This window comes from Erithacus rubecula (assembly GCF_903797595.1).
Source record: "Erithacus rubecula genome assembly, chromosome: 6".
NCBI lineage: Eukaryota > Metazoa > Chordata > Aves > Passeriformes > Muscicapidae > Erithacus > Erithacus rubecula.
Genome location: NC_136688.1, coordinates 22,875,073 through 22,890,481, shown reverse-complemented (window position 1 = coordinate 22,890,481; position 15,409 = coordinate 22,875,073). Strand labels below are relative to the sequence as shown.

At 46.5% G+C, this 15,409-nt stretch overlaps 1 protein-coding gene across 2 annotated transcripts; it reads right to left on the bottom strand.

The window, feature by feature from the left end:
• Positions 1-308: 308 nt before the first annotated feature.
• On the bottom strand, positions 309-10,684 carry ARFGAP2 (ARF GTPase activating protein 2). Of its 2 annotated transcripts, XM_079309147.1 has the most exons (17): positions 9,610-10,111; positions 9,251-9,369; positions 8,257-8,329; positions 7,614-7,745; positions 7,444-7,524; positions 6,520-6,622; positions 5,830-5,886; positions 5,237-5,281; positions 4,136-4,188; positions 3,582-3,718; positions 2,901-3,032; positions 2,296-2,424; positions 2,088-2,216; positions 1,582-1,708; positions 1,374-1,464; positions 1,137-1,255; positions 309-703 (listed from the first exon to the last, which is right to left on the bottom strand). In XM_079309147.1, exons 1-17 carry the CDS (start codon positions 9,679-9,681, stop codon positions 683-685), a joined length of 1,620 nt encoding a protein of 539 aa, XP_079165273.1. In that variant the 5' UTR covers positions 9,682-10,111; the 3' UTR covers positions 309-682. The 2 variants fall into 2 exon arrangements, with proteins under 2 accessions (XP_079165273.1, XP_079165274.1); XM_079309148.1 differs by lacking the exon at positions 5,237-5,281 and having other exon boundaries at positions 9,610-10,684.
• Positions 10,685-15,409: the final 4,725 nt, after the last annotated feature.

Genomic DNA, 15,409 nt, shown 5'->3' with positions numbered 1-15,409 from the left:
GCTGCACCTCATGGGTAAGTCAGAAGCTCAATACTTTGATCTGATTCAAAAGTTGGGCAACAAAATAAACCAGGGATACAGTAAATTTCTTTACTTCTTTACCTGGGCCTTTTTTGTTGATGATGTAGTTAGAAGCTAAAAAAATAATCTTTGATTTTTTTTTTCTCCCGCATTCATATATGCTGGTTTAGAAGACAGTAAAAAGGACTAGATCATGGTAAAAGGCAAACCCTGCAAATACAGAGGACTCCACAGCACCATGGATTGGGAGCAGTGATGAGAACAAAAAACAGTCATGTCACATGATGTTCAGAAAAATAGCATTCCCCTTTTCTCTTTCACTTGGTGAGCTAAGGTATGGGGCAAAGAAAGACAAGAGCACTGATGAGGGCAGCCCAGGAGTTCCTGTCATATCTTTTACAGCAATGAGGTTAACCCTGTGAGAAGGCCTGTCTCCACTGGCTCGTAGATAGCAGTGGGTATGAGGGCACACTGAATTTTAATAGAGTGGAATCCAGAGATACTCAGAAAGCATCCTGGGCATAGCCATATCCTGACCCCCTCAGCTTACCTTCTCCCCTCCCCACCCAACCCAGACAAATAAGACAATCCTGCAGAGTTTACTCCAGGCAAAGGTGGCATCAGTGCCTCTTGCTGGCTTCCCTTTCCAGTCCCTGGGTCATCAATATGAACCATAACGATCCTAAGGAGGAAACAGACAGAGAGACCTTGCTACAACACCTCTGTGCAAAATCTAGAGACAGATACAAGAAACTGGGGTTGGGGGGGTGTATTTTAATTCAGTGTGTGGTTATCTAGACAGGATGTTGTACAAAGGCAGAAGACGAAATGACCTTGACTTCTAAAATTCTGCCTGGAATTTTTGGGAAAAGTTGTATCTGACACAACAAGGTGTCCTGTGCAGCAGGAGGGTAAGGCTGGCCAAGTAGAGTTCACTGGCCACCTGCAATTGCTCACCTATTGTACTGCAGTCAACAGCTATAAAAGACAGGTGTCTACCTGGGACTTTCCACATAATTTAAGAAGATAATGGTAATTCCAGTGGAAGCCAGGTTATAGTGAAAGCCCCTGAACATGACAACAGCCTTTCTGAAGGTGCCATAATGTAGCCTCACCTGAAGGGAGTTCATCACCCCATTGGCCAGGACAGCCATCTTGCCGGCAACTGATTTCACTCCTTGTTTGAATTGTGCAATGTCAGCTGCAGGCAGGACATTTCCAATAGACACACCACCTACAAGAACCAGGAGGAGTTAGCCCAGAGTCCCTCAGCTCCAGAAAGCACCCTGATCACCTCCAGTCTAGATCTTCCAAAGCTGTCCCCTTCCTCAACCCACTGAGTGCTAACAAACCTGAATGTGCATTGTCAGCCTCTCCAAACAGGTCTGCAGAGCTGATGGCACTGCTGCCAGAGAGCTGCTGCAGTCGGGATCTGGCTTCATACTGCACCAGAAAACAAAACAAAAAGGTTATACAGGAAGGGAACAAAGTAGGATCTGAGCAAACAGAAGGAGGTAAAGCCAGAGCTGTACCAGTGTAAGAACTGCAGAATGCATCTACCTCAGCATCTGCCTCCCTCCCAAAAAACATATCCGAAGAGATAGCTTTAGCCCCTGCAAACTTCTGCCGAGCTTCATTGGATTCCACCATGGATGGCCTGTTCTCCATCTCCCGCCTACTGGTAGGTCTAAGGAAACAAGAGGAGACATCTCAGATTAAGCTCACCAATACAGTAAAGAATCAGACTTCTGTCTCAGACCCCATCTAATCAAAGAAAAGCAAGTCATCCTTAAGTGTTAATTACATTGTGGCTGTCCTCTCCCACCTCAGGACAGTCAGTACTTGATGATCACAGAGATTGTATAAACTTATGGACATGACAGGTAAAAAAGTGTCCAAGACCCTTTCACTTGAGGCACTTTTTCTTGTCTGTGCCTATGTAAGTAATTTTCTGCAGCACAAGGCTCCTGCTGTAATGCAGCAGCATTTATGCCTCAGCTCCCTCACTTATCTTTTGTCCCCTACACAAGGGGCACAAGGTACACTAGCAGTGGCAAGCACTTTACCTCTCTGAAACTGGTCGAATGCTGGAAACGGTCACCTCTGGTTCCTCCTCTTTGTCCATGCCCCATGAAGAGTCTGTTTCCCATCGTGAGCCAAATGAATCTTCAAATGAGAAGGGACTGTATTTGTACCTAGATACCAAAAATAGATAATTTACACCAGACAGGAAATTCAGGAATAAGCAAAGACTACACTGAAGGTAAGTCTTACTTGGGGGGCCCAGATGTGAAGCTTCCACCATCTTCAAACAAGTCCAGTTGGGAGCGGGAAGATTTCGCTACCAGTGGCGTCTCCTGCTCTATTACTTGCATCTCAGACATCACCGAGTGTGAAACAGAACTGGCACAACAAAGAGGCAGAGTTAGGGCTGATGGATCTGACAGCATCCAGTCCCTACAACCAGTCTACCTTAAAACTGAATCTGGCCTTCACAGGCAGAGAAGGTGACACAAGTTTTGAGGGTGAGTTGTGGTATGTCAGCCCCCTCCACCACTTATCTATGCTCCTTCAGAACTCTTGAGCTACCTTCTTAAAGGAAGGATTCTGCAGGGGGACACCTGTCAAGCAGCAGGGCTCTAATGCTAGACACTGACAGGCCACACAGATCTGTGGAAAAGCTCAAATGAGAACCAGAACCTTTGAACAGCCCCTATTCCTTCTTGGGCCTAAAGCATTTTCAGTCAGAGACCAGCATATGAGCACTTTAACTCATCTCCTTATCTATTACAAGAACAAACTACTGCCTTCAAGAAACTTTTCCAGAGCAGGGTACTTCCAAGACACCTGTCTGTCCTATGCCATCCACAGCCAAGTACCTTCTGGACACCAATCCCATGCCCAGCCTCTCTGCTTGTTCACGTTTCTTCCCTTCAAGGTTCTGGAGCTTCTTCTCTTCCTTCTTCCGATCAAGCTGCAGTTCCTGATAAGCCAGTCGCATTGAGGTGACTCTAAGGGAAAGAGCCATGGTGAGTGCTAGCTCATTACCCTCCCTCGCTGCCTGTGCCGTAGAGGAACAAGTGGTTAAATAACCCTGACCACCCTTCAAATCAGCCACTTTCACAACAGCTCTGCGAAAAATGCTAGCACAGAAGCTATTGCTTGTTTTGCCATCTCCTCCACTGGGATTCAACTCTTCTTTGGCTAACCATTATTTCTTTACTGTAAGCATCACAGTGTCTATCTTCTCCCCACCCCTACACCCAGAATGAACCATTCAGTTCAGCCTTTGGCTTTTTCAGTCCTGTCCAAAGGTGAACAGGAACACATGATACAGAAGTATCTGCTCCCCTACACTCTTCCAGGAATGCTAATTTAAATAAAATACAGCAATATAACTTGTGCCTTGCTGCAAGGGCCATATTGTCATGTAGCTACTGCACTTCCTCTCATGCAGTATGTTCTGTAGTCACATTTGGTGATCCTAGGGTGAACAGCATTAACCTCGCACTACTTCTGCCTTAGGTATGCAAGGTACTAATCCCAAACAGGGCACTTACATGGACTCCTCAGCTTGTTTCCTGGACTCCACTGCCTGCTGCTCCCTCAGCTGTTCTGCCACCTGGGCTTGCCGCTCAATCTCACTGAAGCTCTGGCTGCTCACTTTCTGGGCTCCGAGACCTTTTTTTGCACCCAGCTTGAAAAACAAAACCAAAATCCTGTGAATTCTTCATCCTACATTGTTCATTGTAGAAGAAAAACTGAATCCTGCTTCTTGCTGCACCAATGAGGCCTTCAGTCTCCCTGTGTAGTCACAGCCTGCAGACCCAAATGAAAATCTTGCAACACAGTATGGAAGAACACCCAAGAGTTAACCCAGCAGTGGCCAACACTTAAGAGATCAACCACATATGCTTCAGACCACAACCAGTAATGACCCAGAACATAATTTCTTTGGCAGTAATATACAGGCTGCTTAAGGTCTCCTTTCCCCAAAACAGATCTCTATGGCTTTGTCACACAGCTTTGTTAAGCAGAAAGCGAGGATGAGGGAAAGGACAGAAGAAATGCCAGACATGCTTTACCTCCCCTCCATAAAAGAGATCAGACATACCCCTTTCTTGGCAGCTCCTGGCTTCTTCTTTCCAATGAGGGAGGATTTAAGTTCTGCAAAGGGAGGCAAGCAGCAAATAAGCAAAAGGGAATTAATTTAAGAGGCCAAAATTAGACAGCAACCCACATGAACATCCACCACAGTCCAGCTGCAGTAGCGTCCAGGGCACACCATGCAGCTTCACATCAGAAGTCTGGATGATTTCACCCAGGCAAGAAAGATGCATGTAGAAGCTCCACAACTGCAGGCTGGTGCCCTAAAGAAGCCTGTCCATTTCTGGAGCAACTTACAATTGAATTAAGAACTGTGAATAACTCCTCTGAATGTTATTCAGTAGGTATCAGGGTAGTTAGAGAAAGACCAATAAAATGCAGCTTCAGAGGCATGTGAAGGTCAGAGCCTCACCAATGCCTTAGGGACAAAGCAGCAAGAACTCTAAAGTTGTGTTTACATGAATGTACAAAAGAAAATGAATCTAAAGTGCAGCAAGCTGTAAAAGCAATGGGTTCCCCAACACCTTGCACTTGTCACTCTTGAGGGCATGCCACACTTGTAAAACCAGACAATGGCCAGCCAAGCAGCAGATGTCTGGGGAAAAGTGTAAAAACAAAGCAGAGAGGGACTGCCCAAAACATCTTCCAGCTTCCTATAGGTAAGTCCAAAATATTTTATTACCCCTGTTGGGCTTTTGTGTGTGTGTCTCCTGATTTTCTACAGCCACATGACTTTTGTTAGCCCATAAATTATTCTTGACATGTTTTCTAATCTTTTCTAGTTTTATGATAAGTCTTTTTAAATAAGGGGATTCAAAACATTCATACTATCTGAAACTGTTTTCCACTCACTGTTCCTAACAATTGAAGTTGTTTGGATTTGTGTTTGGGGCATTTTATCTTTCAGGAAACATTTAACAGAAATGTTAATAAGGTCTCTTTACAGATATGACATATCTGGTTTAGATCTCAATACAACAATATAAGCTTTGTCTTGTTCTCTTCCTCTAAGCACAGGAAGCTAAAGTTAGAACTGAAGGCAGAATCTCAGGAGGGGCAAGCAGAGTGCTCTCAAGCAGCCAGTGCAGGCCAGCTGTTAGCCAGTTACCTCCAGCAGGAGCAGCCCCTTGTGTTGACAGATACATGGACATGTCTGAGGAAGAGATGTAAAACATGGGGAATGAATGACTCTTGAGGACACAGGCCTTCCACCCAGAATGAACCCACTGTGGGCTAGGAGCATGCTGTCAATAAGTAAAGAAGCTCCAGCTAGATGTTCTGTGTGCAGCCAGGACAGTAATGGCAGGGGAGAATCAGATACAAATCCCTATTAGTCTGAAAGCTAAAAATTCATTTGCCTACAAAGGTTCCGTGGGGAAACAAACAAAAACCCCCCAGCCATGTGGCCTTGATCACCCAAGTTCTAGATATGTAAGTGCCAATTTTTGTCCAAAGCTCAAAACCAGGAAAATGTGCTTTTGGGAAAGCAACAGCTTTGAACTCGATTATCCAAAGGAGGAGGAAACCTCTAGGGAACTGTGACTTAGTTTTGGGCTTCAGGAACATCCTAAGTACTAGTTCAACATGGAGATAAGCTTATTTAGATATTCTGAAAATTGGCTCATTGCCTCCAGCTTCACTGAGCTTATTACTGAGCAGTGGGTATAAGAGCAAGACTGATCTGAGAGTGAAGAGTGTTACCTAGTGGAGCTTTAGGAGACGTGCTCAACAAGTCAATTGATGGACCTTGGCTAGGATCTGTGGGCACAAAATCAGAAGAGAACAGTCAGCACATTGATTCTCAACACTTTTCTTTCCAGTATGTCCACAGTTCCACTTCATCTCTCCTAGCTCACCTGCCCTCACAAATAAATCCTGTTACAGCTTAAAATATGCAATTTCCCAAGGAAAACAACTTTATGTCTTCAGAGAACAAATTATTCCTTCTGCAGTGTTCTTAACACAGTAAAAGAAAGCAAACACTCTGCAGAGAAATATAGTTTCAAATTACAGCTATGCCCCCCAGGTTCCTGATTTCCTTATCCTTCACCCTAGAAAGTTTTCTGTCCTATGCCATTGTCAGACCCATCAAATTCAAGGGGTAGAGAAGAGTGTTTAGACAAATAATTACACCTGAAAGCATGGAAATGGGTCAGCTAAGCCAAAACTGTTTTGTGTGCATTTCAAGAAAAGTGAAGAACTGAGCCCTAATGGAGCAGTGTTTTTAGAAGTCTCCAGTAATTTAACTGAACTTTATAAGAGTGCACAGAACTTCCACTCCTTCAGGCCTGAACCAAAGGGTAAATTCAGCCTTTCCAACAGTGGTACAGAACTGTATCCTCCTGGAAATGAAGGCAGGTTCTTGGAAAAACTATTCAGTAAAGAACTTACTTGAAACTTCACTGCCTTCTGATGACTTTGCTGCTTTTTCTACCTCTGGAGAAGACTGTGCAGGATTCTGGCTGGCATCTGCTACATCCCAGGTACTGGAAGACTGCAAGGAGATACTCATTCCAGTTATTTGCAGAAGATGAATGAACCAAACAATCCTGAATTTACTACAGCTTTAGTGACCTATATTCAACTTTAGGCCAAAGGAAACTTATTCCAAACTTTAGACTATGCCTTCCTTGAACATAACATATAAACTAGTCCACATTCCCTTAGCAGGGATAAAAATTAAAAAAACAAACAAACAAAACAACAACAAAAAAAAGGAAGCTAAGCTGAATGTAAGGCCAGGAAGAATGAGAGTCATTTGACAAGCTGGCTAATGTCAGAATTTCCCAGGTTAAAGGAAATGAGTTTAAATCTGGGACAAAATCTGAATGAGTTTTCCTGGTAAAAATTAATCTCCACTTCCACTGTCTCTATTTGCCATACAGCCAATTCTTATATTACTTGAGAAAATCAGCCTGGCATGGTACAGTTGCCCAAATCCACTTTACCAGGATCTATGCACTGAAAAGTTTCTTCTAAATCAGAAGTTCAAAGTAATAGCTAGTTCTTGCTTTAACTGTACAAAGAAACTAAGCACTAACACAGCACACAAAGCATCTTCCAGGGCATAGCTGGTAGCTTTGAGTACTTCTTGAAGCTAAAGATGGTCTCAAAAACAAAGAATATGGGTATTACAGGGACTGTTCAGATCTGTGACTGTATCCCAGGCAGATGACTTGAATTTGACTTCCTCCACATTACTACTGAAAAATTATACAATTTAGAGTCCTTCCAAGCTAAGTGGGACTGCTCCTGGCTGAACAGCTGGATATTGGAGAGCTATTAAGGCTGCCTGGTTTAGGCAGTTCTTCTCACCTGTGTGTGCTCCATGAAGAAATCAGCATCGCTCTTGTCAGGGGAGTGTCCAGGGGCTCCACTCAGTCCATCTATAAGCAACTAAAGAAAGGAGAGGAAGAAAAGAAGGTATCCTACAAGATTCAGCATCCAGCAGTACCCATCTAGCACTCCAGAGCTCTCAGACTTACATCAGTGCCATACTTGGCCATGGCAGCACTTGCCAGCTGCCGGATCTTCTCCCTGTACATCTGGGCAGCTCGACTGTTATATTTAGCATTGGCATCTGTGGTGGTACAGCCATGCTGGCGGAAGAAAGCAGTCTGAAAAGAGAAGAATATTCAGTATCCTGACTGCTAGATCACACTCAAGCAAGCACTAGACAAACTCAACAGAAAAAGAAAACTTCCCAGAGCCAGAGGATGACAAACTGACAACACAGCCTGAACAAACCATTCACTGATCAGCTTTCTACAAGAAGTCTCACTCCAGGGGCCTATGAAAATCATCCATCTTCTCTACAGAGGGATGATTCTGAGTCACAGGGCTGAGCATGAGCTTTCAAACTGATCAGTGTTATTAACTCCTATCATTTAAGGAGGCTATGCTTCTCATTTAAATGAGGTGCAAAAAAATGAGAGATCTGCACATCAGAGAACAACACATGCAAAGGTCACAGTCTGACTTCCAGGCACACTGGACAAATGCCTCCCTTCATTACACATTTCAAATGAGACTAGTACCAAGAGAGCCACATAAAGGAAAGGGACAAGAAACAGAAGATGAGGATTAGCAAGAGGGAAAGCAAGCAAAATGCCTACAGAGGCTCCTCACCGCATTGGCATTACTGCCCACTTGCATACACCTCAGCTGGAACCAGTTCCAATTAGAATCAAACTCTGTGGACCTGTGTGAGAACCAATTATTTCTGTTAATAAAGACCAGGGAAACCAAATGCAAAACCAAGCTCTGGCCTAAAATGGTCAGATCCCACTACTATTCCAAAGTGTAGCAGGCAAACGTGAAAGAACATTTGGGAATTTCTTTGCTGCTGTGAAAAATTAAATTCAACTTTTAAAGTGAGAAAAAACGCTGGCTTTTATCCAAATTTTGAGGATCTCTCCCTTATACGGACTGTTTGGAGGGCAGAGCTTGAGCTAGGAAATCGCAGTCAAGAACTTCCCTTCTACATGTGATCTCACCACAACATGAGAGACTCATATTCAGCCCATCCCACAGGTTAGGCCAGAACACGTGACAAAGCAACTGAGAATACATCCAAGTAAAGCTAAGGGACACAGAGTATCTCATACCAGTTACTCAGTTTCTCTCAAAAAGTAAAGGTCACAGTTCTGTTAACTTAAAATGCTCATTTTTATGAGTACTGAAAACAAGAACTAGGCTGAAAAGCCAATACCATTTTTCCATTAGGTTGATTTTAACAAAAGAAAAAAAAAAGGGGGGAAAAAAAAAGATTAAACAATATTCCTCTTTTTGCCTTCCTCAGCATTACTAAAAAGTATATACACCACACCGCTGCCTTACTGGCAAGATTCACACACCACACTCTCCTCTCTGCTCCTACAATGCCAAGTTCAGCCAGCGTTTCTGCAAGCTTAGCGAAAGCTACATGTCATGCCATTCCACTTGTGGTGCTTCGGAAACTCCATTTTGGAAGTGCTGCGTGACCCAGAACCTCCAGCGAGCAAACCCCATAACCCCCGAGGTGATCGCTCCGTGACAAGGCTTCTCTCCCCGTCCCTGCGTGCTGCCAGCCCAAGGCGGGACGGCTGCTCCGGGCCCGCGGCGCTGCCCGCTCCCCACGCACCTGATGAAGCTGAGGTGCACGCCCAGGGACCTGTGGACGCCGGAGCAGTCGATGCACAGGAAGACCCCGTAGGTGATACTGGCCCAGCTCGGGTTCTTGGCGCCGCAGTCGAAGCACGACTAAAGCGAAGGCAGAGGGACAGAGGTTGAAAGGACGGCTCTGCCGCTCCGCCACCCCCTGCCGCAGCTCGGCGGCCCCGCCGCTCAGCCCAGGCGCTCCCCAAGGGCCCCTGCCCGGCCGCCCAACAGCCGCCGCAGCGCGGCCCGGAGCGCACCGGGGCTCGGTTGGAGCGCAGGCCGCGGCCGCAGAGCAACAGCCTGGCACGGACAGTCCGGCGGACCCCGGCCGCTCCCCGCTACCTTGTTGGCCGGCGCTGCCCGAAGCCTCTTGAAGAGCGTCTGTATCTCCGTCTTGCTCGGCACCGTCGCCATGATCTCTCCTTCCCAGACACCCCCGCGGGACGGCAACCGGCGGGGCCCAATCGGCGCCGCAGCCGCGGTAGAGCCGTGCCGGGCCGGCCCCCCCGCCGCGGCTGTGGGTCTGAACGGCGAGGGGCGAGCAAGGTCCCTCTTTCCCTGGGTCCCGGGATGTGGGGCAGCGTTAGCTCCGGGTCACCTCGGCCGCTGCGCGGGGGTCACGGCACCGCCTTACACACACGGGGCGTTGCAGACCCCGTGAGCTCGGAGCACTCGCGGCAGTCCCACGGCTCCTTACGCCGCGCTGCCGGCTGTGCCCCTCCTTCTGGGGCCGCTGCGGGCCCGAAACGAGAGAAGGGAGCTTTAGAAAAGCAATGGGGCAGGGACTGCCGTGGGTCACCTGCTACCGGGGAGAGAGCCCAGAGCAGCGTTTGCAGGGATCACCTGCCCCGGCAGCCGGCAGGGCACCGGGCCTGCTGCACTGGCACAAACGAACGGTGCTTTGGAAATGATTTACAGAACCACGGAATGGCCTCAGTTGAAAGGCACCCCAGAGATCATCCAGTCCAACTCCTGGCCCTACACAGGATATCCCTAAGGGTCACACCTTGTGCCCGAGAGCATTGTCCTAACACTTCTTGAAATCTGCCGAGTAAGCTCTGCCGAACTCTTCCGTGCCCTGGGGAACCTGTTCCAGTTCCCAAACACCCTCTGGGTGATGAACTCTTTTCTAATATCAAACCTAAATTTCTACTGACACAACTCTAGGCCATTCCCTGGAGTCCTGACACTGGTCATTAAAGAGAAGAAATCAGTGTCTGCCCCTATGTTTCCCCTTATGAGGATATTGAAGATCAGGAAGAGGGATGAGGTCCCCTCAGTTTCCTCCAGGCTAAAAGACCAAGTGACTTCATCCATGCCTGGTATGGCTTCCCCATCAGACTCTTCTCCATCTTCAGGGCCCTGATTTAATCAAGGGAGACCTCTCAAGAAGCTATTCCTTGGCTATGCAGTAATCAAGGCATCATGAGGCAGTAATCAAGGTAGGCAAGTTGTTATTTCAGAGCAAAGATGATGTCAGGGCCCTTAACTGTTGTATTACCTGCCTAGAAGCAGTAGGGTATTGGCTAGAAAGTAATTCAGTTATAATGCAAGAAAAATAGGAAAAAATATGGTTGTGCTGTGAACTAAAAGTCAGTGGCATGTCATCCATTTCATTCTTTAGTGAAAAAAAAGGGACTGCAGAGCAATGAGAGGTTCAGGAGGATGAGTAACAACAAAAGTTAATCAGTAGCATGGTATTACAGATATGGAATGCATTGGAATTTCCTTACCTCTGAAAAGAGGTTTGCTCTGTAGCACCAGCTTGTCACTAAAAGAAACTCTTAAATTTACTAATATCTGGGCAAGACAACTTCAGTTTAAATTTAAAGACTTTCTTCACTCATTTCTACATTATCCACAGATGTTAAGGTAGACAATAAAATTCCTTGCAGTGGGAACCTAGAACCCATGGAAGGGTCATGTGTCATCTTAGGAAGATACATTCAATATTGGGATATAGACATGCAATCAGGAGCAATAGAGTTGTTAGGGGGGAAAAGGGGGGAAAAAAAGCCCTGCAGAAAAACCCTTGCAGGTTTAGCAGGGACTTGTGTTCTGGGAATCAGCAAAGCTCTAACTGTATGATCACAGCGAGATCTGATATGGTAGGCACATGCAGTAAGATGAGAGGCTTCTGGCTGTCACATCTGATTGAAGCTGCTCTGAGATGAGTTTCTGAGCTGGGTAGTGAAGCCTGATACAGCCTGACAGAGCTCATTCTTGGCAGCAGCCTTGTCTTAAGTATTCCCTGGTTTCTGTTGCTTTTATTCTACTACCTTAATGGTGCCTATATGCCATTTCTGGAATTGCACCACATGTGCTGGGGAAGCAATGCAGGTAAAAGTAACTGATAGCATTTTCCTCACAGCTATTTTCAGACAAGTTGAGTTCCCTGATGCCATTCATGGTGCAGCTGTCCTGGCAGTCATACCAGGAGAGCTGATGTCAGGGTGCAGTAAGGGCTGGCTGCACACTAGGCCAAGGAGAGCTGTGAGGGGCTGTTCCTGAGGCCAGCAGCCAGGACCCTCATCAGGCATGGCCCATTCCCACAGCACCTGACCACAGAGAGCCTGGCAGGCCTGGCATAGCATCTGGATTTGACCAAGAATTGAGATGATAGCTGGACAAGCTCATGGTGATGAGGTTGCTTGCAGTCAAACTGGGTCAGGATCAGGCCCAGTAATTGCCAGGTCTGTCTGTGGTGATAAGACAAGTCTGAGGTCAGGCTGACAAAGCAGCCCACAGGTTAAGATCAACAAAGCACAGCCAGAGACTACTACTCCTATAATATCACTCAGACAGTGCCTGGAAGCTCTGGGCTGAGCTTAAATGCAAACATACCCTCCCCAAACCCCATGGGCAGGGGCTTTGGGTAGAGCTGCAGGTGAGGCTGCTCTGGACAATGAAGGCCTGTTAGTGCATTCAGGACCCTGACATGTGAAGCTGCAGAAGGGCAGGAGAGGGAGTCTCTCATGCCAAGTTGTGTAAGCTGCATCCTGTGTAGAGGAGGGAGTTCAGATGATGAGGGTGCATTGGGAGTGTTTGTGTTCATGTTGGCTGGAGCTGCCTCAGCCTTAGTCGCTTGCTCCTGCCCTGCCATCATCTGTTGTGTGGTGCTGCTCCTTTCCTCTGCTTGTTTCTTTCTTCTGTTTGGGAATGGGATGGGCAGCAGTCAGCAGGTGGTGAGCAATTGTATTGTGCATAATTTGTTTTTCTTTGGTTTAATTACTTTTCTCTTATTGTTGTTATTGTATTTTACTTTATTTCAGTTATTAAACTGTTCTTATCTCCACCCACCAATTTTACCTTTTTCCAGTTCTCTTCCCCATCCCGGTGGGTGGTGTGGGGTGGGTGGATTGAGCTGTGTGATGCTTGGATGCAGAGTTCAGTCATGACAGAGAGAAATGGCATGTGCTCAGGAGGAGCCGAGGCAGCCTCAGAGGCCAGTAGGTCAGTGTCACACTTTGCTCTGCCAGTCTGTGCTAGGAGACATGGGGAGATGCAGTGCAAGCTCCTCTCCTCCACGGAGGAAGCAGTTTCTGTTCACTGCATTGTGTCCTCAGAATGCTACAGCAGGATTACTTCAGCTTCTCTATCTCAGCAGGGTCTCTTGCAGGCATCCAAACCCATGCTGGTTGCTCCAGATCCTGGCAAGGCTGCTGATCCTGTCCATCAGTTTTGTATGAAAGCAGCAGGGAGAGCATGCTGGTGGTCTGAGAAATAATCAGTTTCTTTTTGTTGCTTTTGTCAGTACAGGAAAGACCTCCTGCTGCTGACTGTTCCCTGTGAATTAGTGCTGTCACTGCACTGTTCTTCCTATTTCCTGCATCTGTTTCTTTTGCATCTCGTGTGCTTTAGTGCTGAATATCTGAGCTCCAAGCTGGCAGTCTCCTCTTTGGCTCTCAGCTTCCCTATCCACCTACATCCTATCTGACATCTACCTCTTTCCTCCTGACTGCTGTGACACCAGACCCTGAGCCTGATGTAGCCTTCTAATCAGAGGTCACCTTACTTATTTATCCACCTCTGCCAAAAAAAGGTATTTCCCAGCATTATCCTAGAGAGCAAAGGAAAGCAAGGGATGATGACCAGGCATGATCTTGAAGACTGCCATACCACCAGGGACACATTTTCAATACAGAAGTCTGGTTATCTGAGGTTACTGTCAAGGAGCTGGAGAATTCACAAGGGAAGTGCTGTGATGAGGATAAAACATGCTCTGCACTTTCAGGCCTGAGCCAAAGGCAACAGAAAGTGCTTCTCTGTGAATTTGTCCAAAAGCAGGATGGTAGAGGGGAAAAAGGGATCTTGCTCTTTTCTCACTGCCCAGTAAAGAACATGGGTGACAGGACTATCCAGGAGGAAGATGAGGTGGCTGAGTCCTCCTCTCCTATTCAGACCCATTGGCCTCTCACACTTTTGCTGAATAAGAAGTTTTGGGAAAGGGGCTGGCAAATTCAGTAACTACCCAAAAAGTAACAGGAAGATATAGTTTCCCATGGATCACAATGTTGAGTGGTGGGGTACCAGAAATCTAAAATGATGCCTTGGGCAAAGAAGCAAATCCTAACACAAATATTTTTAAAATTTTCCCCCCCTCCTTTCTTACTAAGCAGTTCACAGACACTAACTAATCCACATGATTTCCCTTGGGGATAGCCAGTAAGTATGAGAAAAAGCCCTGCTCAGTATTTCAAGGCAGCCTGGCTATTTTCAGTAGTGGAAGGAGCAAACACAGCCATGAATGGAGGAGAGGAAGATCCAGTAGAAAGTATTCTCCTTCTCACTACAACAAGGGACAGCAGGTATGCTCCTTCCCAGCTGAAAGTGTGTAAGAAGATGCTCCTAGTTATCTGTGGTTTCAGGGATCATATGAAAAACTTTTCCTTAGGTTAGGTTATGTTTCTGTCAAGTCAGCAAACTGTCCTGCCATGTATTCACTTGGATTGATGCAAGGCAAGCAGCTGGCTGAGGGTTGTGGCTGACCAGGCTGCCAGTGTGCTGGACAGAGTGTAATTAGTAGCTGCCTCCCTAGGAAAAAGTATAACACCAAGGCAGGCAGTCATGTCACTCACTGGCTCCATGCAATGCTTGCAGCAAGATCTAAGATAAGGAGCTAATACAGTATGTGTAGAGTGAAGAAAATTTACAACAATTTTACTGCAGTCTTGCAGATGTGGTTTGGAGAAAAGCCAGCAAAGGTTGAAGGAAAACACAAAATTTAAGGAACACAACAGATGGGTAACTTGAGAGATATTGAGGAGTGTAGTCATGGATGGCTTGCTCTGATTTGGGGTTGTGTTGCAGCCAAAAAGCTGGCCCTGCTGCATGTGCTGTCCCTTGCACCCAGTCTGGGAAGTGGCAGCTGTGGACTGAGTTGTGTCCTGAGCCCTGCTCAAACGCAATTGTCATTGTACTGCTGAGCTGATCTCCTGCTTATGTGAGTGCTGATTAAGTAAGGCAAGGGCTGGGAAGTCTTGAAAGGGAGAAGAGAGGACTGTCCCTTTCAGCTGTGCCAGTGTTGCTGGGCTGCCAGGAAAAACTGCTGCGGTTTGATGGAAAGGGTGTCAGGAGTGTAGGGCCAGGGCAGGAGTGTGCTGCTGCTGAGTAGTTGTTAAGTGTTTGTGTGTATACACATGCTTTTCTTTTGTTACTCCATTTCCAAATGTCTGGTAATATCAATCACCTCTGGCCTGGCAGGTGCTTTGGACTTGGGAAGCTTTAGATATCCCCAAGTAGGGGTGTGCTAGCTGGTGTGACCTGGGGTTTCCCAGATCTGAGGACTTCTTTAGATCTTGCTCTGTGGTCTGTATGGAACTGGTAGGGCTGTCCACCCATCAGACATGACTCTTCCAAATTTTCCAGCAGGTGTGTAATGTCTCTTCCCTGCAGATCACCCCACTCAAGAGTTTTCTAAATAAACTGAATCCCTCTAATACAAGGACTAGTTGCCTGCAGCCCCTACAAGTATTGGGAGCATGCCTTAAGCAGAAGACAGACCCATGAAAAAAAGGCACACAGAGCTGACCAGAAGACAAGGTAATAAGCAAGCCAAAATAAGAAAGCTCTTTTGAAAATAAAGGATTTTCAGAGTGGAATCAACACTGTCAAATAGGTCACTATGAAGGATTTGGGTGCA

Coding starts and splice junctions, on each gene's coding strand:
- ARFGAP2 (XM_079309147.1), bottom strand. CDS start 9,681: ATGGCGACGGTGCCGAGCAAGACGGAGATACAGACGCTCTTCAAGAGG. Junction 8,330..9,250: donor GTGCACCTCAGCTTCATCAG/GTGCGTGGGGAG, acceptor GTTCTCACACAG/GTCCACAGAGTTTGATTCTA. Junction 7,746..8,256: donor TGGGCAGTAATGCCAATGCG/GTGAGGAGCCTC, acceptor TTCTCTTTTCAG/ACTGCTTTCTTCCGCCAGCA.